The sequence below is a fragment of the Onthophagus taurus genome, chromosome 10 (assembly GCF_036711975.1).
Source record: "Onthophagus taurus isolate NC chromosome 10, IU_Otau_3.0, whole genome shotgun sequence".
Classification (NCBI taxonomy): domain Eukaryota; kingdom Metazoa; phylum Arthropoda; class Insecta; order Coleoptera; family Scarabaeidae; genus Onthophagus; species Onthophagus taurus.
Window position 1 is genome coordinate 229283 of NC_091975.1, and position 23791 is coordinate 253073.

The 23791-nt window shown below is 33.4% G+C and overlaps 1 protein-coding gene and 1 long non-coding RNA gene across 5 annotated transcripts in view; one reads left to right on the forward strand and one right to left on the reverse strand.

Moving 5' to 3' along the window:
- Positions 1–23791, reverse strand: part of LOC111413332 (receptor protein-tyrosine kinase sevenless) — a 35755-nt gene that overhangs the window by 3267 nt on the left and 8697 nt on the right. For 3 of the 4 annotated variants that reach the window (XM_071199269.1, XM_071199268.1, XM_071199270.1), the window contains exons 2-10: positions 23589–23642; positions 18630–18689; positions 18250–18570; positions 17950–18186; positions 17442–17583; positions 10779–12949; positions 9873–10723; positions 3871–4628; positions 2048–2911 (exon numbers count right to left, since the gene is read on the reverse strand). In XM_071199269.1, the coding sequence (XP_071055370.1) occupies positions 2048–2911; positions 3871–4628; positions 9873–10723; positions 10779–12949; positions 17442–17583; positions 17950–18186; positions 18250–18570; positions 18630–18689; positions 23589–23642 (5458 nt within the window). The remainder of the gene's footprint in view (positions 1–2047; positions 2912–3870; positions 4629–9872; positions 10724–10778; positions 12950–17441; positions 17584–17949; positions 18187–18249; positions 18571–18629; positions 18690–23588; positions 23643–23791) is intronic. The other variant, XM_071199271.1, reaches the window with a different exon arrangement.
- LOC139431468 (uncharacterized) lies at positions 2906–3838 on the forward strand. The gene is made up of 2 exons (XR_011641596.1): positions 2906–3356; positions 3450–3838. It is a non-coding gene; the product is annotated as an uncharacterized lncRNA (long non-coding RNA).

Sequence of the window (23791 nt, forward strand, 5' to 3'; positions counted from 1 at the left end):
TGGTGATAACCATACATACTATGATGGAATATAATGTATCAATTTTTTTTGTTCTTTCTAAAACTATTGTATGTATTTAAAACTTAATGTTGTTATGGTGATAACCATACCATGAGGGAAAGCATTGTTTCCAATTATTGGCAAAGTTTGTAGCAAGGACAGTAGAATCTAACAGGGCTGCTACATCCATTGTATTTTTGTAGTCGACTACGGGTTGGTTGCCTGCACTCTACGTCACACTATTTGCCACGTCTGGTAGATAAGTGTCTATGTTTTTAGAGGTTATATGATAGACATTAATACCTCTAAAAACATAAAACTTCAAAACTAATATGAATACGTCTAGGATATAACCTCTAAAAACACACAGCAAACGCATAGACCATAACAACAGCTGCGCGTGGAAAATGGTGTGACGTAGTTTGCGGGTAGGCTGTCACAACAATGGATGTAGCAGTCCTGTTAGATTTTATTGTCCTTGAGTTTGTAGTAGTATTTAAAAATTCACTAACAACTCTGGCATTATGTGTTGGTGCTCCGTTATATTGAAAATATATCATTTGAGACATATTTAGTGGCAAATTGTCGACTAAAGGCTCAATGTGCTGCCTTAATATATTGAGGTATTTCCCTGAGTTTAAGTTTTTATGGTAGATACTATATGCCAAAACTCTATTATCTAAAAGGGCACACCATACATTGAACCCCAATCTTCTTTGAACACTCAGAGACTTCATCGGTCCAGATGACGTTTTGAACAAACAGCAGATTATTTAATTTTTCTAAATATCATCTACAAAATTTTAATCTTAGATTGACATCTCCGGCACGTAAATAATGAGTTAGCCCCGCTTTGTATGGTTTATACTTATTTTTCTTTCATATTCGGGAGCAGCGGCTTTTGGGTGAGACGTCTTGTTGCAATTTCTCTTGCAGGCCATTTTGGTATGTTTTTGTATGTGGTTTGGGGAAGGACCAAATATCCATTAAATTTTCTGCTAACCGGCTGAAGGTTCTTACGTGCGGTTGTCTTCTTTCCGGATACCTTGTGAAATATAATTCCGCGGCTAACGTCGTATTCTTATCTGATAACATATAGCATTCCATCATGTTACAGTTTCCATAATTTTCGAAATTAATTGTAAAGTTTTATTCAGTTTTGTTATATTTTGACACTTAACATGCTGGTGCTTCGTACCAGCACATAATGCCAAAGTTGTTATCCAATTTTTAAATACTAACTTAAGCAATTATTTGATACATTATGTGCCATCATAGTATGTATGGTTATCACCATAGCAACATAACTTTTAAATACATACATTAGTTTTAGATAGAATAGAATGAACTTTGTTAATTATTCAATAACTATAAGAAATATACCCCACAAACTATATATATTTGTTATCAGAAGATAATAACAAATTATTTTAGGTCATAGCCAACTATGGTTTCCATTTAAAAAAATAAAGTTACGTCTAAAATCTCGAAAATAAAAGATGGGAAAAAAATTCTAGCTACGCCACTGAATTCTTCGTAAAAAGTAGCCCATATAATGTTTTATTTATAATACTCCATCTTTGATAATAAGTGAGATATTTGCGGATGTCGTTTTCGCAATATTTTCAGTTTTTGCCGATAGGGCGAAAACAAAAGACGATAGCTGTTCGGAGTTTTCGGCATTAGCATTTTCTCGAAAAACGAGATCATGACATGTAAGCTACTTTTTTTTCTATCTCTTTTAGTTTCGGAGATAGCCTATGCGGACATCGAAATTGGGACACCCTGTACATATTTATTGTAAAAGCGTTTTTTATGCACCTTTTCTTTTTGAATAACGAAAGCTCAAACGTCAGTGTGACATATCTATTTCAAAACATGATAAAACAAAACTCCCTGTTAATTTTGCCAACTTTACAACAATTTGACATTTACTACAATTTTGCTTTGTAATACACCTTAACACGTCCCGATTATGTTTCCTTACTTAAATAGCATTTTCTTATATTAAATATTATTAAATTTAAATTTACTAGTTCTTACTCACCACTTCCATTATAAAATTCTTTCCATTCAAACTCGGTTTCTTCAATTGAGGGTGCGCTATAAGACCAAGCTGATCGATTCGTTGATCTCTTCTCCCTATAATTTTTCATTTTCAATCCTTCCAATTTGTACAGTTCAATTGGACCTCCGTTATCTTTCGATGGTTGCCACCAAATTTTCGATTCATTTCCACCGTTTATACTTCGATATTCGGGTTTTCCCGGCGGGGTGGGACGATCGCCTTTCGTCTCGAAAACGAATCGTCCATCATCCGGCCAAATGTAATCTTTTCCATCATCTTCCGGATATCTCAATAAGAATCGAAATTTGTATTGCGTTTTCGGTTTTAAATTATTAATATCGATGCTAACGACGGTTTCGTTGTTAAGAGAGTCGTTTTCAATCCATTCATCAAGAACTTGTTGCCAATCGTTTGAAATTAATAAAGTGTATTGAATCACGTAGTTTTCGATGTATTCGGAAATTTTCCAATTTAATTGCAGGTCGTATGCTGAACAATTTGATAAAGTAAGATTTTCGGGTTCGGGGAAAGTTGTGATTTTTATCGTTTGACTTTCGTTTGATGAGTCGTTATTTTGGCTGTAAGCGCGTACCCATATCATATAGGTTTCGTTTTGAGACATTTTTTGAAGGTTGGTTGTAAATGGTTCTTGGCCAACGCTAACGTCGTTTTCCATCACGATTTGTTCTCCTTTTTTGCGTATTCCTGATGTGGTCGTTTCGGTTAACCAATGAATTTCGTAGTAAATTGTATCGCCATTAAACTCTTCGGGTGGGAGCCAAGATACTTTTAATAAGGTTGGATTTAAAACGGTCACTGTAACATTTCTTGGTTCGGATGGGGCTAAAAGAGAAAAAAATTAAGAATTTTACAAAAACAAAGATTTTACCAAGGTGATCAAGTCTTTAAATACGTTAATTAAAACCCATAAAACGTTTAAATGATTATGTTTGTGGCGGTTATTAAAGAATAATTCTAATAATGTTATAAAAGAACTTGATGGAGTTTTAGAGCAAAATCAGGTAACTCGTTCACGGTTAATTCGCCCGTTTCATTGGCAATATCAATCAATGCAAACGACTTTCTTGCACCAATCGCCTTGATCGACCGTAAAAATGAAGAAATGTATAATAATAAGCGGGATTCCGAGTTGTACTCGCCGCGTTTCCGCCAGTTTGCCAACAGAAATCGGGCGAAACGGTGCAAAAGTTGTGAAAGAATTTGTAAAACTAAAAGAAACTTCACATTTTATTCATCAGTATTAATTAAGTCTTTGTGTTATAAATAAGTACTTAGAAAGAATCTAAAAATATTCAAAACAATTTGTTAGTGATGATGATTTTTATTTTGATTTTTCTTGGTTTGATGTTTTCAAACCAAGTTCAAGAAGCTCAGTGTCAATATCAAAACGATTTTCCGATTGGATATACGATGGGTAATATGTATATTGGGGACCCGAGGGATAATCGAAGGGCGATTAGATTCCCTTCAGTTCCAATTCCTAGACCTTTTACTGGAGCAAGAGCGGATTTAATCGGTTATGGATTTCAACCACCTGAATATTTCCAGCAACAAAGAAATTTTTAAACATGTTAAAACTCATAAATTTTACATGAACTCAATAAAACTGTTACCTTCGAGAATTCCGTTTTTTTTATGTAAAAAAAATGTTAATGATCGATTAGATTGTTTTCAAAATTGATTTATTGTGACCTTTATTATATAATTATAAGTAATTATTATTTACTCAATAGAATTTTAAAACAACAATTTAATTTTTTAACTGATTATAATTTACTTACCACCAACAGCTGTTTGAAAAACATTCCAAATTCCTTTAAAATCCTTCTCTTTATCGCTATAATAATTCCTCGCTCCCAAAGATACCGAATATTTTGTGTAAGGTTTCAAGTTATTTATAGTAACAACTTTATCAAAAGTCGATAAAACGGTGTAATTTTGATTTCCACTCTCTTTATAAAACAATTTATACTCAATAGTAGCCATAGAAATTCCTTTACATTCTTCATCTTTAGCTTTGATTTCCGGTATTGTTAACGTTAAACTATTCCAAGTTCGATTCGCCAAATTGGGCGAAAGCCCGAATTCAAAATTCGGTTGTAAACATTTTTTTGAAGGATACGGTTGGACGTGATCTCCAAAAATTAACATTTCCTTCGCTTTCGATTGGTGTTCCAACATCGTTCTTTTCGAACGTTTATTAAAAATGTATAGATCCTTGTTAAACCGGTCCAACAAGTATAAATTATTAAATTCGGACTTTAACGAGGATGTATCGCTTACATTTAATGTTGTAATAGATTCACAATTACAACCGAATTTATCCGCCGCGATGATCACGTTTGACGATTCGACGAAAATAAATTTCGGATTCGTTTTATCTTCGGAATGATCGATTGTGAACGTTTTATCCAATGGTAACCTCAAAGGGCAGTTACACTGATTTTGTTGTTTGTTAAAAAAGTGATTTATCGTTTGTCCATCGCTTTCCATTAAAACGTATTTATCATTTTGATCGTTTTCTATCCAATACATTTTTCTAAAGGTAAAGAAATAAATTTATGTTTTCTATTAAAGGAGTACAAATATTAATTAATGATATATGGTGAGTCAGTACGATTTAAACCAACATTAACCCGTTTATAAATGATTATATTATCACAGCTTGCCATTTTGCAGGCAGCAACACGTTTCCAGTAAACATGTTGTGATTAGACATTTAAAATGTTCTCTCATCCAAGGTTGACTACGATGAGCTATTTTAGCTTCTAACTTTTGGAGATCGAAACCCATTACTAATTATTTTTGTATATTTAGCCAGCATGGTAGTAGCAAGCGATTTTCGGGTTGAGATTATTATTTTATTCTTTCTGACTCACCCCTCTACAGGGTGATTCACATAAGAACCGACACAGAGCAGGGACATGTAGAAGACAATAAATTAAGATGATTGAAAGTAACTTACCTCTACAGCCTGATTCAGAGTAAGCGCCTTATTTTTTTTAGCCACACTATGGGTACTACTTTCAAAATATTTGGCAGTAATATGTTTTGGGTCATTCTCTACACAATGGTGATGCCACATTTTCAATTGGAAGAATTATTTCAAAATGGCGACTGTCAACTTTTTTTTTTAAATGGAATGCCAAAATTTTTTTTTTATTATTGAGGTACTAAAAACATTCTTTATACGATAGTATTTTATTTTTCTTAAAAATTCATTTCTTTCCCCATCAAAAAGCACACATTTTAATCTAGTAGCGCATGAATGTTTTACACTCGATGTTATTTTTGTCCAAATATCAAGTAGCGCTAGACACAAAAGAAACAATTAAACTTTATTTTGTAATAAACATCTACTTATTTATTTATTTTGACAAAAATAACATCGAGTGTAAAACATTCATGCTCTACTATACTCTGTGCTCTGTGCTTCATGCTCTACTTTACTCCTCCTGGTTTAAAAACCAGGAGGAGTAAACGCGAAAGTCAGATTTACACTAGGAAAAATCACCAGAAAATATCACTAGGTATTTTGGCGGTAAATTTAAATTAATAATTGTTATTATTTATTTATTTACTTATTATTGTATTTATTTTCGTTTGTTATCGTCAACACTAAACATACAAATTAACATTGAAGTTATGAGTGTATTTCAAAATATAATAAAGAAGTAAATTAAACTTCGGTTTTTGCACTTTAATGGATTTTTATTTTTAATTTTCACTCAACCGGTTTCACTGTGTTTATACAGCATCTTCAGGAGTTATCCTACATAAATACAAATTTTCTTAAATAAATCTCGGATTAACGTGCTAAATTAAATGGATTTTTAAATTAATACAATAATAAAACTTGCGTCAATTCCTTACAAAATATACATTAGATTCATTCATTTGGCAATTCCTCACTTGTTCCTACCGTTAGATCATGTAAATGATTCTTTTAAGTTGTGATTATGAAAGATTAAAACATTTTAGATAATTGAAGCGTCATGGAGTTGTGAAAGTTAGTTTGAGGTTATGTGTCAATTTGTTTGGGGATATTTTATTTTTCCCGTTTGGCAATATATTTGAAATCAAAATTTAATTTGAGGATAGTAACGAATTATTGTAACGCATACAGCAATAATTATTAAAACCACTTTTTTTTTGGAAGAGGGGGGTTTTTCTAAAGGTTATGGGTAGGATAATAAGGGATAGGTATGATGTCCATGGGATCCAGAGTTATTGCAATAACAAAATGGGGGGATATGTTGGGTTGGTTGTAATATAGAGTCTATAAATTGATAGGGATGGGGGTTAAAGGGGTTGATGGGATAACAGGATAGTTTATGGAAGGGGGGGGGGGGGGGTTGATGTCCAAGGGACCCAGAGTAGTGCGAATTCAGATCGACATCGTATTCTGAAATCCTCGTCTATCTGGGGGTTTACGGGGTGGGGTGTAGGGTTGTTTTAGGAAAGAATATAGTGGTTTGTATGCAGTTTGGGTTTGGTCGTTGAGACATGTTAGATCAGGGTTATTGTTTATGAATTTGTTAATTTCATATCCTTCGAGGATTTCCATGAGATGACCTTTGTTAATGTGATGTAGTATTTTCGTGTTTCTTTCGTCGTTGAATTCGTGGTTAAGATTAAAGTTTATATGTTTGCCAAAATTGGAATTATGTTTTATTTTGTGTTCCCTGATTCGTAATCTAAGGGCTCTGCCTGTTTCCCCGATGTACGTAGCATGACATGTATCGCATTGCAGTTCGTACACTCCATTGTCATCCAATTTGTTTATTTTATCTTTGTTATTCAAGAGCAGATCGCCTATAGTCTTATTTGGTTTGTCTGTTATTAGAATGTTGTATTGTTTCATTGTCTGTTTTATCTTATTATTAATGTTTCCCTGGTGTGTGATGGATCTGTAGTTTTTGATTTTTTGTGTTTGTTGATTTTGCAACTGTGTAATATTATTTAGGTCCTGTCTGATTTGATATCTATGGATCATTTTATCTATTATTTCTTCTGGAAATGAATTATTTATGGCGATGTTTTTTATTATTTTAATTTCTTTGTTAAATCTTTCTGTGTTTAAATTAGAATTATAAGCTCTATGGATGTAGGACCTGAATGCTGCCATTTTATGGGTTATGTTGTGAAAGGAATCATATGGGATCGTAGCGTCTGTCTGAGTCGGTTTCCTGTATATTTCGAATTGTATGTCTTGTTTGTTTTTTTCTATTGTGATGTCGAGAAAATTTATTGTATTGTTGTTTTCAAATTCAATTGTAAATTGGATGTCTGTGTGTAATGTGTTGATGTATTGGTGTAGATTGTCTATGGTTTCTGTCTTTTTGGTGTTGACAATGACCAAAATGTCATCTACATTAAAGTGCAAAAACCGAAGTTTAATTTACACACATAAAATGGAAAGTAAATCACCAAATAATAATAATAAAGAAGGGTTTAAGAACACAAAATTTACAATAATGACACGAAACTGTCGAATTGTCAATAACCTAACCTTCAAATTCAAAATTGCCTGTGTGTGAACCTTCCTCGCATTCAACCAATCACGTGCAAGCTCAATCTGGTGACAAATTTAAAATACTCCTCCTGGTTTAAAAACAGAGTATAATTGCCAAAGAAAACTTCAAGGTATAATTAATGTTTGTAAACAAAACTAACCTTACCTAACATTCCTTCACGCTATAATTGACATAACAAAAGAAAACTTCACGCTATAATTGCCATTACTAATTGCCAAAGAAAACTTCATGGTATAATTAATGTTTGTAAACAAAACTAACCTTACCTCACATTCCTTCATGCTATAATTGACATTACAAAAGAAAACTTCACGCTATAATTGCCATTACAAATTGCCAAAGAAAACTTCAAGGTATAATTAATGTTTGTAAACAAAACTAACCTTACCTCACATTCCTTCATGCTATAATTGACATAACAAAAGAAAACTTCACGCTATAATTGCCATTACTAATTGCCAAAGAAAACTTCATGGTATAATTAATGTTTGTAAACAAAACTAACCTTACCTCACATTCCTTCACGCTATAATTGACATTACGAATGTAAGACGGGGAATTTCGGTTCTCGTAGATGTGGATTGGTAGTGCGGGTGAGCGCGGGGGAATTGTGTCGTGGTTCGTTGGGAGGGAAGAAGAAAGGGACAGTCGGGGTTTGAAACCGTTGGAAAACCGAACGTGTGTGCTACGAAGAGAGGTTATGAGAAAGACTATTCAGAGATTGTCGTAGTTTATTCAATTATTATCATATATATACTTTTTTCATGAGGATATATTAAATAGAGTTCTCAGTCTTGTGTGTGGTATTTATTTCTTACACGAAAGAAAACTTCACGCTATAATTGCCATTACTAATTGCCAAAGAAAACTTCATGGTATAATTAATGTTTGTAAACAAAACTAACCTTACCGAACATTCCTTCACGCTATAATTGACATTACAAAAGAAAACTTCACGCTATAATTGCCATTACTAATTGCCAAAGAATACTTCATGGTATAATTAATGTTTGTAAACAAAACTAACCTTACCTAACATTCAGCGTCTGAAGACACAGGGTTAAACCCGAAACTTAAAAATATACAACATAGCGCTGAATAACAATTAAAACTAGAACTAACACTTGCACTAGAACTATACTCTGTTTTTAAACCAGGAGGAGTAAACGCGAAAGTCAGATTTACACTGGAAAAAATCACCAGAAAATATCACTAGATATTTGGGCGGTAAATTTAAATTAATAATTATTATTTATTTATTTACTTATTATTGTATTTATTTTCGTTTGTTATCGTCAACACTATACATACAAATTAACATAGAAGTTATGAGTATATTTATTTCAAAATATAATAAAAAAGGGTTTAAGAACACAAAATATACAATAATGACACGAAACTGTCGAATTATCAATTACCTAACCTTCAAAATCAAAATTCAAAATTGCCTGTGTGTGAACCTTCCTCGCATTCAACCAATCACGTGCAAGGTCAATCTGGTGACAAATTTAAAATACTCCTCCTGGTTTAAAAACAGAGTATAGATTAAAATATTAGGTTCCTTTTGGATGGATAAGCGAAAATTCAGTAGTCGGCTATGAAATTGTACGTCAAACTTGACAAATAGGTTATAAAATTATTTGACAACAAGGTTTTATAACCTATTTGTCAAGTTTGACGTACAATTTCACAGCCGACTACTGAATTTTCAATGATTATAAGTAGCATTGGCGAAATACGTGTCTTTAGTTATTTGAGTTTTTTATGAAAACGACAATGTTTTTTAAAAAATAATAAGAGTAAAAAAAGTTTTAGAATTAAATGCCACATTAAATGAGGTAATAATGTAGTAAATCCACCAAAAGATTAAAAAAATCTGTCAAAATTTAGGGGACCATCACCCTTAATCAACCACTTAATACCTTCGATACACTCATAACGTATACCAAATTTAGTTTTTCTAGCTTAATGTATTACGAAGATATTTAATGTTTTCAAAATGTAAGAGCCAACTTTGAAGGCCTATAACTCCTCAGGGGTACAACTTAGTATAGAGATAAGTTGCATTAAATCATCTTAATTTATTGTCCTCTACATACATGTCCCTGCTTTGTGTCGGTTCTTATATGAATCACCCTGTATATTATATAGATACACAAATACTTACTGTATAACAAATCATCTCGAATGATTGTAATAAAAATATACATAAATATTAAAAAGAATTTAAAATAAACTATTCTTACCTTGTAAAAGGTGAAATTTCCAGTTTAGAGATGACCGTCGGTCTTTTAAACAAAAATTCGAGCTTTAAAATGTTTTTTTCGACCAAATTCAGATCCAACTTATACAAAAATGAGCCTTCCTTTTCTCCCTTAAACTGCACAAAATACAAGCTCCGTTCCAACCAATCAACGGTTAAAGAAACGACGTTATCACCGATGTCGAGAATTTTATTTTTCGTTTTCGTTTCCATATTGTAAACGAATAATTCTTGCATATCGTTCAACCAAAACAGTTTACTTTCGCTCATCAAAACCCCGATATCCAACGGAGCACTAATTCCATACAATAAATCTTTGCTCTTATTCGAATCCAAATCTTGGATATAAATCGAATCGTCTCCGCTGGAAATCAAAGTAGGAATCGGATTTTCTATACTTGTATTAACTTGAATTGTTGCTGGGGAACCTTCGCTAACCGTGTAAGCTAAAATTTTAAAGAGAACCACCTCATCGGTTACGTTATTTAAAATGTATTCTTTGTTATCGGGTGGAGTGTCGCCTTCCCAAATGTTTTGAAACGTTTCGTTTCTGAAAACCCAATGGGATACTTTGTATTTTTTTATATCTCCGTTTGGATTAATCGGTTCATCCCAACGAATTGTTATCGTTATATTGGTGATTAGGTCATACTGTTTCTTGTAAGTAACGAAAGATCGTAAATTTTGTGGTTCTTCCGGTGGGGAAGACGGAGAACGAATTGAGGCTATTATTTGAGGCGCAGAAGTCCAATCGGTACAAGATCTTATTGATATTTGAATTTTTGAATATGGGTCGACGCTGTAAGGGTAATTAATGCTGGGTTGATGGACGATCTTTAAAAAATTAACGTCATAATTTAATTTTATCAATTAATTTTAAATAACTTACCGTGGCATCCCGATCTGAAAATTTCACCTCATAAAAAACGCTTCCATAATTAACATTATCGACGGGTTTCCAAGTTATATTGAAAAATTTCCAATCGCCTACAACTTTAAGTGAATCCTTATCGACTATGTCTGGTATAACGTTAATATTTTCGAGGGTAACATTTATATGATTTGAGATTTTACGGCTTGCTGGATCCAAAACGCTGATCATATGAAGATCGGTAAAACTTTCGGCGTTTAAAACGGCTATATTCTTTCCTTCTAAATTACTGATAACGGCGTTATCGTCGTCTTGTTGCCATAAAAATCGATTATTAAAGTATGAAAGGTAACCTTTAACGTCTGGTTTTTGGATACTCGAAATCATGGAGTTGGGTTCATTATCGATGATGGTTCCTGCTAAAGCCCCTTTAAAAAGATTCGCTCCATCCGAACCTCTTACGATCCAATAAACGAATTTATTTTCTATATCTAGAGTTAAACCCATAACTCTTTTTCCAGAAAATTCTCTATCAATGTAATAATGGATTAATTGGTTATCACCGTTTAATCTTGAGCAGGTTATAGCGTAACCGGTTGACCAATAAAGGTAAGCTCTTAAAGAATCGATAACTAATTCATTTGCTGTGGCAGCAATTGGTGGTTCTTTGCTTCCACCAGTTAGATTCGCTCTCATAATCCATTGTTGTTTGGACCAATATAATCTTTTTCCGATCCAATCGATGGCGATGCTTTTAACATCGTTATCTAGTTTGGGTAAAATTCGTTTTTGATGTGACGTTAAATTATAAATGTAAACTTCTGAAAGATTTGTTAATAAATAAATTTCGTCCCTAAACCAACTACTTCCGATAAAATTAAAATTTTTCATTTCCGTTTTATCAATAAGTGTTTCCATATTTTCGCCGATCACATCTGATTTCGATAACCCATTTGATGTGGACCATAAAATGATGGGATTATTTAAGTTCTTATAACGTTTTAAAGTTCTTCCTTTAAATTCAGTTGACCACGGTCCTTTTCCTGAACAAGTATAAGCGGCAGCTTTTATAACATAATCGGTATCTTGAGATAAATTTGAAATTGTAAAACAAGTTCCGGTAATATTCTGATAAATTTTTACGTCGTTATTTTTTAAATCTTTTACTGATATCTCGTAAAGCCAACTTTGCCAAGCTCCTTTTCCTTGACCACCGAGTAAATGGGGTATTTTCCAAGCTATTTTTGCCCGGTTATTTCCGAAAATCGCTTGGACTTGAGTTGGGGGATTTACAGGAACCGGCACCGGTTGAGAACTCGGCATGTTAATAATTACTTTCAAATAACTCGCTTTCATTAACGCTCCAAATGAATTTTGAAAATAAATCTCATCGGCAGCGTGATATTCTTCATAAAAAACTTGAGAACCATCAGTCCAATAAAATTTCTTATTCGCAGTCGCTAAAGAAATAACTTTTTCTAAAATTGAATTTGAAATTTTCGGTCGAACGTCTTGAATTTCATTTCCATCCAATGAAACCGAATTGACCGTTTTTTTATTTTGATTTGAAACCAACAGTTTAAAATTGGTATGGTCAACTATAAAAGCTCCAAGATTTTTCTCAGAAAATATTAATTCCGGGTGATTTTCATGCTTGATCCCGTTACTTATATCGGATAAATCCAACTTAAATAGATTACTTCTCGAACGGTTATCGTCAAAAATCCAAAATAGATATCCATTATAAGGGTCAACCTCGATGTGATGCGGTTTTATTTGCAAACCTCCAACCGCTACAGTTAAACCTTGTCCATTAAAATCACATCTCATTATAGACCAAATATTCGAAATCGAAGAGTTCAATTTGAATTTCTTTTCAACTAAAATATACAATTGCTTATTTAACCAATCCACTGATAAATCAAGCGGTTGAACGCTGGTTTGATTCGGAGATATAATCGCGATTTTTTGCAAATTCGCAGATTTATTTAATGGCATCTTATAGATGTGACGCGTTGAATCCGATATAAAGAGTAACTTTTCTCTTACATGTATAGCAACTCCTTTTATCGTTACATTTTCTTCGGTGTTGTTGTATAATATTATTGGTTCGTCTGTTATTTCGACTCCTTGCTCAACAATTTCTTTATCGGTTCCTATTATAAGTACAGGTCCTTGAATATCTTTAACTAAAATGACAAATTTGATAATATATTAATATAAAAATTAAATTAAAATTACTTGTACAGGGTGTCCAAATTTCGATAGGTTTGCTCAGTTATTATGAAAGATAGAAAGTTACTTTTTTGTGAAACTTACAATGCCGTAAACCAAATTTTCATAGACCTCTTCGTTTTTGATATACAGGGAGTATTTCAAATTTACGATTTTCAGATCTCGGCTATCCGGAAACTTAGTAAAAAAGTAAAAACGGGTTCTAATAGATTTTTTCACGTATAATCCAATGATGCACGTAGAATTTTTCTAGACATCACGGTTTTTGAGTTATAAACACAACTTAAGTTTTTTTAAACGGAACCACCTATATTTTATTTTTTTATTGAACTGGATTTTTTTCAAGCTTTTCAATGATATATAATACTCTATACTTACCTTTATAATTAACCTCGAAATTAAAAAATCACATTATTTTATAAGTAGGCTATGATAAATTAAGTGATCGCGTTGCTAGGATACCAGAATAAACAAAGAATTTTGAAAATACTATAATATTAATTATTGACTTATTAAAAAAATGTATCTATTAAATTTTGTTTGCTAAAAACGAAAAATGATTAAAAACTAAACATTATGCAAATATGGCTTCAAGTTACAAGAATTGTTCAAAGTTGTTACCATTTTGATGCACACATTGTTCACAAAGTTTAGTAATGCGTTTAATTGCATTTAGAACAGTTATGGGATGTTGCTGTAAATGTGAAAAAGCATCAGTTACAGCAATTTTGTTCGATTCTGGGTACTATATACCCGATTTTTGATATATCCCCATAAAAAGAAGTCCAAAATAGATAAAGCAGGTGATCTTGCTGGCCATCGCGTTGGACCATGTGTACCTATCCACCTACCAGGAAATTCTGCAGTTAGGTAGCGACTCACTACTTACGCATTATGAGCGGGAGCTCCGTCCTGCTGAAAATAAATACAGGGTGCCCATTATGTATGGAATATAGTATATATCTTGATAGGTATCAACTTTATAAAAAAACATTTTATACAAAAGTTGTTTAATATTTTATTTGTCATAATAAGACAACATTCAATTGTTTTTATTTCAGAAAACAAATGAGCAACGAATAACACTTGAAGTTTTTTATTTTTACGATGACGTAAAATTTTAGTACCCTTATATCAGAAAATTTTTGAAAAAATGTAAAAATTGCTTATTAAGAAAATTTAAATAATAACAGTAATCTAGATATCCGAGGTCGTCAAATACCTCGAAGTACCTCGAATTATTGGAGATGTACACTAATTTTTCGTTTATTTGTTTTATTTTGCACGTAAATTTAATTTACGGTAATAATTTGAGATCTTGGGTATCTAGATTAATGTCATTGATTTATTTTTATTAATAAACAATTTTAACAATTTTTTCTAAAATTTTCTAACGTAAGGGTACAAAAATTTTACGCCATCGTAAAAAGAAAAGTAATCTCTATCAAATAAGCCTAACGAAAGAATACATTGCCATTTAAAAAAATTTAAGTATTATTCGTTACTCATTTGTTTTCTGAATTAAAAACAATTGAATGCAGTCTTATTATGTCAAATAAAATATTAAACAACTTTTGTATAAAATGTTTTTTTATAAAATTGATACTTACCAAGATATATGCTATATTCCATACATAATGGGCACCCCGTATTATTTAGCCGAATAAGAGGAATATCATCCAAAATCTCTGGCAAAGCCTCTTGCAAGAGGGCCAAATAGCGATTAGCGCAAAGGTTTCCTTCAAATATTTTGTAAACAATTCGTGGCCCAATAATAAAACATGCCACGCTAAAACCTCGCTCAATTATAATATGTTGGTTTTCTTGATGCCAATGCCTGTTATTATGACGATTATAGATTCCTGTGCTGGTAAAATATGCCTCATCAGACCATATAATAGAGGAACTAAATTCAATATTATTTTGTGCATGGTTCAAATACCAGTTACAGAATTCCAAACGTCGTTCGGCATCTCCCGGGTGTAAGTGGTGAACTATTTGTTCTTTGTAGGGTTTATATTTATACTTTTTTAGAATCGCACAGGCTGTCGATTTTTTAATTCCAACTTGACATTCAATTTCCCTACATGATGTTTTAGGCGCGGCTTCCACACATCCTAACACTGTAATTTCATTGTTATTCCGATTTTCTTTATTATATTCTTTTGGCCTGGGCATCAAAAAACTTCCATAATTGATCAAATTATTTCGCAAAAAAATTTTTGAATTTGGTTGCGCTCTTTCTGGATATCTGAAGTGAAACAATCTGCTAATAAAATGTTATTGCTGATAAATGTTGCATTCTACCTATTTATGTATAATTCAGCAGCTTGATTAACATTTTCATTTGCATGAATTTTTCATAATTTTCATAGCGCTCCATTTCAAGAAAAAGATAATTAAGTTAAGTTAATTAAAGGTAATTAAGTAACACACGACTTATTGTTAGCACAAAATTCAAAATTAAGTTTGACAGTAATTAATTATATTTACTTTGTTTATTCCGGTATCCTAGCAACGCGATCACTTAATAGACAACCTAAGCCTTGACGTAACAGAGATGGGCGGAGCTTATATCGACTCCAAACATTTTCATAGCCAAGTGTGTTGCTAGTGTTAAAATAAAATAAACTAAGTGACTTTTTATGACATTTTTATTACGGTTTATCATTAGCAACTGTGGTTAGCAACGAAATTGTTTGGAGTCGATATAAGCTCCGCCCATCTCTGTGACGTCAGGCTAGGCAATCTATTTATCATTGCCTACTTATAAAATAATGTATTTTATTCAATTTCGAGGTTAATTATAAAGGTAAGTATAGAGTATTATACAGGTGGTTCAGTTTTTAATCGGGAAACTTTACTAGGACGTAGTACTTGCCAAAATAAACAAGTTTTTTATATAAACATAGGGTCGCAACTCTTCTGTTTTCGAGCTATGAGCTGTCAAAGTTGAGCCAAAAATTTACATTTTATCTTTTATTTCGGGTATGAGTAAACTATAAAATTTGAAATTTGGTATGTATGTACTACTGGTTAATATCTTATTTTCAACCATACCTTAAACTTCCCTAGCGCCCTCTAAGGAGATGAAATTCACAGCCCCTTTGATTTTTTTATAACAACTTCTTAACGCCATGGAATATTAACAAAGAAAAATATGGGTTGTAAAGCTTATTCATTACTAGTACTTTTTTCTCTCTTTAGTTTTTTCCTTAAAAATAATAGTTTTAACGTAAAAAAATAAAATATGCTACAATGTACTGTAAAGCGCTGCTATTATTAAAAAAAAAATTCTTTATAGGTGGCTATGGAAGTTGTGCACTTACTAGGATCTAGTACTAACTAAATAACACCAATTAATTGTGATTTTCATAAGAAAAACCATAAATAAGATTAATGCCTGTCTGAACAAATTACGTTGTTTTAAACAATATTAAAAAATTGATACTCTGGCTTAATAACCGTCAAAAATTATTAATAACCAGCAATAATTATGAGGATTCACTGTAAATGAAACTTACAAGTTCTCAGAGCAAACTTTTAGAATAATTTTGGCTAAACATGGCGGCACATAGCGGTGCATGGCACGATATTTTATTTTTTTACACGGAAACTATTAACTTTAAGGAAAATACTAAACAGACAAAAAAGTACCACTAAAGAGTGAGCTTTACAACCCATATTTTTTTATGTTCATATTCCGTAGCGTTAAAAAGTTGTTATAAAAAAAACAAGGGGGTAGTGAATTTCATCCCCTAAGAGGGCGCTGGGGAAATTTAAGGTATGGTTGAAAATAAGTTCTTAACCAGTAGTACATACGTACAAAGTTTCAAATTCTACGGTTTACTTGCAGCCGAAATACAAAACAAAATGTAAATTTTTTTCTCAACTTTGATCGCTCATAGCTCGAAAACAAAAGAATTGCGACCCTATGTTTATATAAAAAATTTGTGTTATTTTGGCAAGTACTACATCCTAGTAAAGTTTCCCGATTAAAAACTGAACCACCCTGTATATCATTAAAAAGCTTGAAAAAAATCCAGTTCAATAAAAAAATAAAATATAGCTGGTTCCATTTAAAACAACCTAAGTTGTGTTTATAACTCAAAAACCGTGATGACTAGAAAAATTCTACGTGCACCATTGGATTCTCCGTAAAAAAGTCTATTAGAACCCGTTTTTACTTTTTTACTACCCTGTATATCAAAAACGAAGAGGTCTATGAAAATTTGGTTTGAGGCATTATAAGTTTCACAAAAAAGTAGCTCAGGTTCGCGAAAACCGCAACTTTCTATCTTTCATAATAACTGAGATATCCTGCAAACCCATCGAAATTTGGACACCCTGTACAGTAGCCGTTTCATAAGACGGCTAAACCCGAATGTTTCTAATTCTAGGTCTAGTCTAAGTTCTAGTGTTACTCCAAGCTTTAGTTGTTCATACCTGTTGTTTCTAATGGCGTGGTTACAGATGCAAAAGCCGCAGGTCCTGTTCCATCAATATTGGTTAATCTAACTGATACGTTATATCGACTTCCGGGTCTTAAAGAACTTATTATATCAGATGTTCTTTCAGCTGGAACGTCCTAAATGTAAAGAAAATGTTTTTTTTTTATTCGAATGTAATTGTTGTATTATAAGTAGTTCATGCAAAAGCACACATAAGCAACATTTAACATGCAGAGAGAAAGAAAAAGTATAATAGGAAATGGCAGGAAATAAGATATAAGTTTTGAAATTAAAAATTAAATTGATATCAGCTTGAAATGTAGCTTTTCCACCATCTAGAATAATTGATGATATGCATTGCATTAAAAATATGCTTTTCATTGAAAATAAGTAATAGAAAATTAATACAAAGAAAAGATAAGTGAAAGAAAATTAAGTAATTGCTTTCGTGAATTAATATTTAAGCGGCAAATAAAAAGAATTGTTGTTGTGCAAATTTGCACCTTAAATGCTGATATGTTGGTTTCTAAGTCGATCAACCTGACGACATAGGAGAGGATTGGACCGTTGGGGAAGGAACCGGGAGTCCAGCTAACACTTATGCGAGTACAATCCACCGGAACCGCTCGTACAGAAGCCGGAGGCGACATCGGAGCGCCTTGAGGAAGAGTCATCATAACAACACTCGGTGCGGAAAATATCGGCTCATTTAATTGGTATATTAAAATTGCAACTCGAAACTAAAACAAAAAGAAAAGGAATTCTTTAAAAAATTATTTCCTTTAAGATATTAAAAACTCAACTCTATATTTGGTGTAAGGCTGAAGATTATCGACGGTAAAAAAAATATCTTTCGGCATCCAATTGGTTCTCTTGTAAAATTGCCAAGTCGATTGCATTTCTTCGTATCTCCACTGGATCAGGAATTTCAAACCAGGCATTTCCGCTTTGTCGTAATTCCATTCTAATCGAAGCGACGTGGATGTTAATGAATCGGCTACAAGAACTGGTGGCGGTGGTAATCCGAGATGCGATTGCATTTTTCCGCGAAAAATCGATACTCCATCGTTACAACCGATCAGACAATATATTTGATGAGGCGTTAAGCTTCCATTAGTACTATTCTGTAATTATATTGTTATATTAATTAAAAATAAAAATTTTTTTTATTTAATTTACTTACACAAACTAATTGGCAAGATGTATTAAGAGATTCTCTCCATGTATAACAACCATTTTCGCACTAAAATTTAAACAACGATTATATATTATTTTTAACATTCAAATTTAAGCCAAACGTAATTTTATACGGGTTTCGAACAGGATACCGCAATTGGTATACTCATGGACATTCATCAGGCTTCACGGGGCAACAATCCCCGTTGCGGTGTTCCCACGACACAATTTCAAATTATATGCAAAATAAATTAAAACGGAAGCGAAACGCGACCGTTTTGCTCCGGAAAGCTCCAAAAAGTTCACTCAAGCTCGGCGGTCGCGTTATTTAATTTTTATTCTGTTGTTTCTTTTTTTAAAAAACCCATTCATAATCCCAGTTGGGACTCGTTTAACGCTAAATGAGTTGTAATTCGAAGGGTCGTGATGGAGGAGGACAAACAGAGATGGAGATCAGTTCCAGAGAGAGTTCGGTCACTCTTCGCATACGAACAGAGCAACTGTGCTCATTGTTAAGTAGAGTTAATGAGGAAGTAGAGAATTAGGCAACCGGCGTTATACGTACATTAAGGCTTTTTTAACGCGAAGAGATTCAAAGAAAAAACGAGAATGTATCGACTTTCATAAACATTTCAGGTAGGAGGAAGTTGTTTACAGAGTCGTTTCTTAGCTTCCAGATATTCTTTGAAACGTTGACAGAGTGAAACCACAAAAAAAAATTGACAAGAAAGTTAAAAAAAAACAAGACTTTAATGTTTATATATTTATTTGTTGAGTGTTCTCAATAACGTAATCTTTTTAAATCGTAATGGTTAAGTGGGCGCCAACCAAAACCACTTACTTAAGAGACCCAATTCAAGTTAATTTTGCGCTCAATACAAATGCACTAGAACAAGGACAACTATATAGTATACAAATATTAAGTAAAAGAGACGTTAAATCAATTAATACTCGAAAAAGAATTGAATAATATCTTGGTATCTCAATAGAAAACTTAATTAATAAGGATTTCAACGTGATCGTTTCTAGAGAAGAAAATTTGATGAATCAGGTTTTATACAGGGTGTATCTGAATGACTGCAACAAACTTCAAGGGGCGATTTCGACTTCGACCCCTCCAAAAATGGCGGAAAATGAAATTTGGGGAATATGTTTAACTCATAATAGGGCACGTTTTGACCCTATTTGTACTTTTAACCTACCCTTCTAAACTACTAAACGTAACCACCCCCGTTCAATTTATGCCTAGATTTTTTGTATGAAGATGATAAATACATTGGAAAAATTTCAGTTATCTAACTGAAATCTATCTATATTATCTATCTAGATAAAACTATTATAAAACTTTTTTGTCTCTTTGATGTTCTTCGAAAAATTAATAATTTCTGAGAAAAAAAATAATTAAGCAAACACTAACTTAAGTACGAAGGCTGTCACGGCCGGTGTGAATTAAACTAAAATTAGAACTAAAACTAGAACTAACACTAGAAACTTTCGGGTTTTGCCGTGCGTCTTTTAATAAAAGGTTTGACGTTTCGGATCCCATGTTGCAACCTTCAAAAGAAGGCACTCCGATCTATAAAAGAAAAGTCAGAAATCGTCGTGTTACCAGCAGACAAGGGGAATGCCACCGTTGTTATGGACAGGAAAGAATACGACGACAAAATGATGAACCTACTGGACCCAGCCACCTACAGGAAGATCAAGAAGGACCCCACAGACAAAATCGTAAGAAAAATGAAGGAACTGATAAAAACCGCAGGAATTCCAGCAGAACAGCAGAAAGGTTTGTTTATGCAGGCGCCGGTACCACCAAGAATCTACGGACTACCGAAGATTCACAAACCAGACGTCCCCCTCCGCCATATCGTCAGCGCCATCAACTCCCCAACATACCAGCTGGCCAAACATCTTGCAAAGATTCTGTCTCCCTTTACAGGTAACACGGAATCGTATGTCAGGGATTCTACACATTTTGTGGAATCGGTAAAAGGTGTAAAGCTGGAGGCTGGGGATATGTTGGTAAGTTTCGATGTGGAATCCCTTTTTACTAGGGTACCAGTTAAGGATGCTGTAGAGGGTCTTCGCCGAAAACTCATTCCGGAGCGATTTACCAGAATACGTGCCAGATCTGGTGGAGTATCGACGTATTTCAGCTGGAAAGGAGAATTTTACGAGCAGTTCGAAGGGGCAGCCATGGGATCTCCACTATCGCCAGTTATAGCTAATTTCTACATGGAATTATTCGAAGAGGACGCTTTGAAGAAGAGCCAGTGGAAACCAAAACTATGGCTACGATATGTGGATGACACGTTTGTGATATGGCAACATGGTCAAAAACGGCTCCAAGAGTTTTTGGATCACTTGAACTCTCAACATCCTATGATTAAGTTCACCATGGAAACAGAAACTGCCAAAAAACTACCTTTCCTAGATGTATTGGTCACCAGGACGACAAATGGAGATATAGAACTTGGTGTATACCGAAAGAAGACCCATACCAACAGGTATTTACAGGCATGTTCACATCATCATCCCCAACAGAAGAGGTCCGTGATCCGTACATTATTTCAGCGAGCAGCGAGACTATGTGAAGGAGAGAACTTGAAGAAGGAGCAACACTTTCTACGAGGCGTGCTGCAGAAGAATGGATACACTTCGAGGGACATCAACCAGGCCATCAAGCAGCGAAAGCAGAAAGAGTCTGTCTTCCCTATGTTTCAGGTATAACGGAACGAATTGCTAGGCACCTCAAGAAGAACGACATCGTAGTGCGGAACAAAATTCGGAACACACTCCCGATAGCCAAGGACAAACTAACTCCATTAAAAGGAGCGGGAGTCTATCGACTATCGTGTAGTTGTGGGAAGGTTTATGTTGGCCAAACTGGACGCAACGTCGAGTGCCGCATCAAGGAGCATGAGAGGGATGTAAGGCTGAAGAAGATCCAGCAGTCGGCGGTTGCGGAACATTGCCATGCAGAGGGGCACCGAATAGACTTCGAACAAACAAAGGTGCTGGCTAGGAACAACAGATACTACCAAAGACTGACAAGAGAAGCCATAGAGATCCACCGACATAAAAATAACGTTAACAGAGAGGATGGCTGGGAGCTTAGCAGAACATGGAAGATGGTGGTGAACACGAAGACCTCTTCCCGCCTCACACCGGACGCGACGCAATTAGTTATTAATTAGCTTGTAATTAGCGTTAACTGATTATTAATTAGTTTTTCCGACTTATATATAGTTACCGATTTTTGATCTCGTCACTTCGAACCAGTTTCTGAAGAAGGTTGCAACATGGCATCCGAAACATCAAACCTTTTATTAAAAGACGCACGGCAAAACCCGAAAGTTTCTAGTTTTAGTTCTAATTTTAGTTTAACAAACACTAACTGTTAAGCTGTGGATTGTTAATCGAAAGTTGGAATGAATTTTTAATGAAAAAATCTTAGTAGGCTTTGCAATCTTTGTCAGAAATATTTTTGACGTTTAAATGTCAGTGGTTTTCGTACTATTATTATTGTTTTATTTGAAATTTTGAAACGTCGAGTGAACGAGCGTAAATGCGATAGAACTTTATTTAAAAATTAATTTGAAAAACAATAATAATAGTAAGAAAAACACTGACATTTTAACGTCAAAAATATTTCTGACAAAGATTACAGAGCCTACTAAGATTTTTTCATTAAAAATTCATTCAAACTTTTGATCGACAACCCCGATGTTTAAAGTGCAGTATTTGCTTTATTATTTTTTTTCTCAAAAATTAGTCGTTTTTGGAAAAATTTTAGAGAGACAAAAAAGTTTTAGGATACTTTCATCTACCTAGATAAAATTTTTTTAATGTATTTATCATCTGCATAAAAAAAATATTAGCAAAAATGTGAAGGGGGTGGTTACGTTTAGTAGTTTAGAAGGGTAGGTTGAAAGTACAAGTAGGGTCAAAACATGCCATATTATGAGTTAAACATATTCCCCAAATTTCATTTTCCTAGCGTTTATGGTTTTTGAGAAAAACAAATAGTACCCTTAAAATTCACTAAAGAATCACCCCTTGAAGTTTGTTGCAGTCATTCAAATACAGCCTGTATAAAAGGAGATATTTTCATGTATAATTTTTTTACTTAATGTAAAGATACTTCATAATTAATGAAAATTTAAATTTGTCGTTTTGAACAAAGCGTTGCCAATAGCCAATTGGAACAATTTAGCAATTGATGAAAATGCAACCTCTTTCTCCATTAACAATTACTTCGTAATCGAAAGAACGTGACTCGTATACAGAGAAAGATCATTGTAAACCGTAGTTGTTGCGGAAATTAGGTTGTCGCTATTTTAAAAATAGTGATGTCACGAACGCAGAAGACCTCGGCTCCAAAAAGCAAAAAAAAAAAATAGAATTAAACTGTTGGTGAATTGTCGCCGCAATTAGTTCAATTGGTCGAGTTGGCTCAGAAACGAATGCTAAACGTTTATTAGTTTTAAGCTTAAATCACCTTTTCTGTCTTCGAGATTTCACTGTTTACTACTACTGTTTTGTTCAAACCATTAAAGAAGGAGTAAAAACCGACCTCTCAAGTGGTTCAAGAGTTCCCATATTTTTTACAAACGTCTGGCGCTCGTTGAGACTGTGTTTATTTACAGAAGTTATGGAGATACACGCCAAGAAACCGTCGACGTTGGGGTCAAACCGGGGTCAGAACGTCACAAACCTAATCAGCATCACAAATATTTTGTATTAAATTGATTTATACGAGCGTCAATGTCTCAAAAAAAATTTGAATTTTAAGATCGCTTTTATTACTGCGTTAATTAGAGGAATACGTGGAAACGGAAGCTTTCAATTAATTCCTAGCAAAACTCTTTAAATCTACGGAAAAATTTATCTTGTTAAATTCTTAATTTTCGTTAAATTGTGGTATTTCCTGTGTGGTTAACGTTAATTAATAAAAATTAATTACCTGTTCGTGGCATTCCGTTTTGTATGCGCAAATATCACCAAAGTCCGTGTGATTCTGAAATTAAAAAAAAATTAAGACTTCAATACACAAAATTTCGATTATTATTAAACTAAAAGTAGAACTAACACTAGACCTAGAGCTAGAAAATCATTTGGGTTTAGTTCAATCACTTTTAGTTCAATAAAAATATACAACAATTTAGC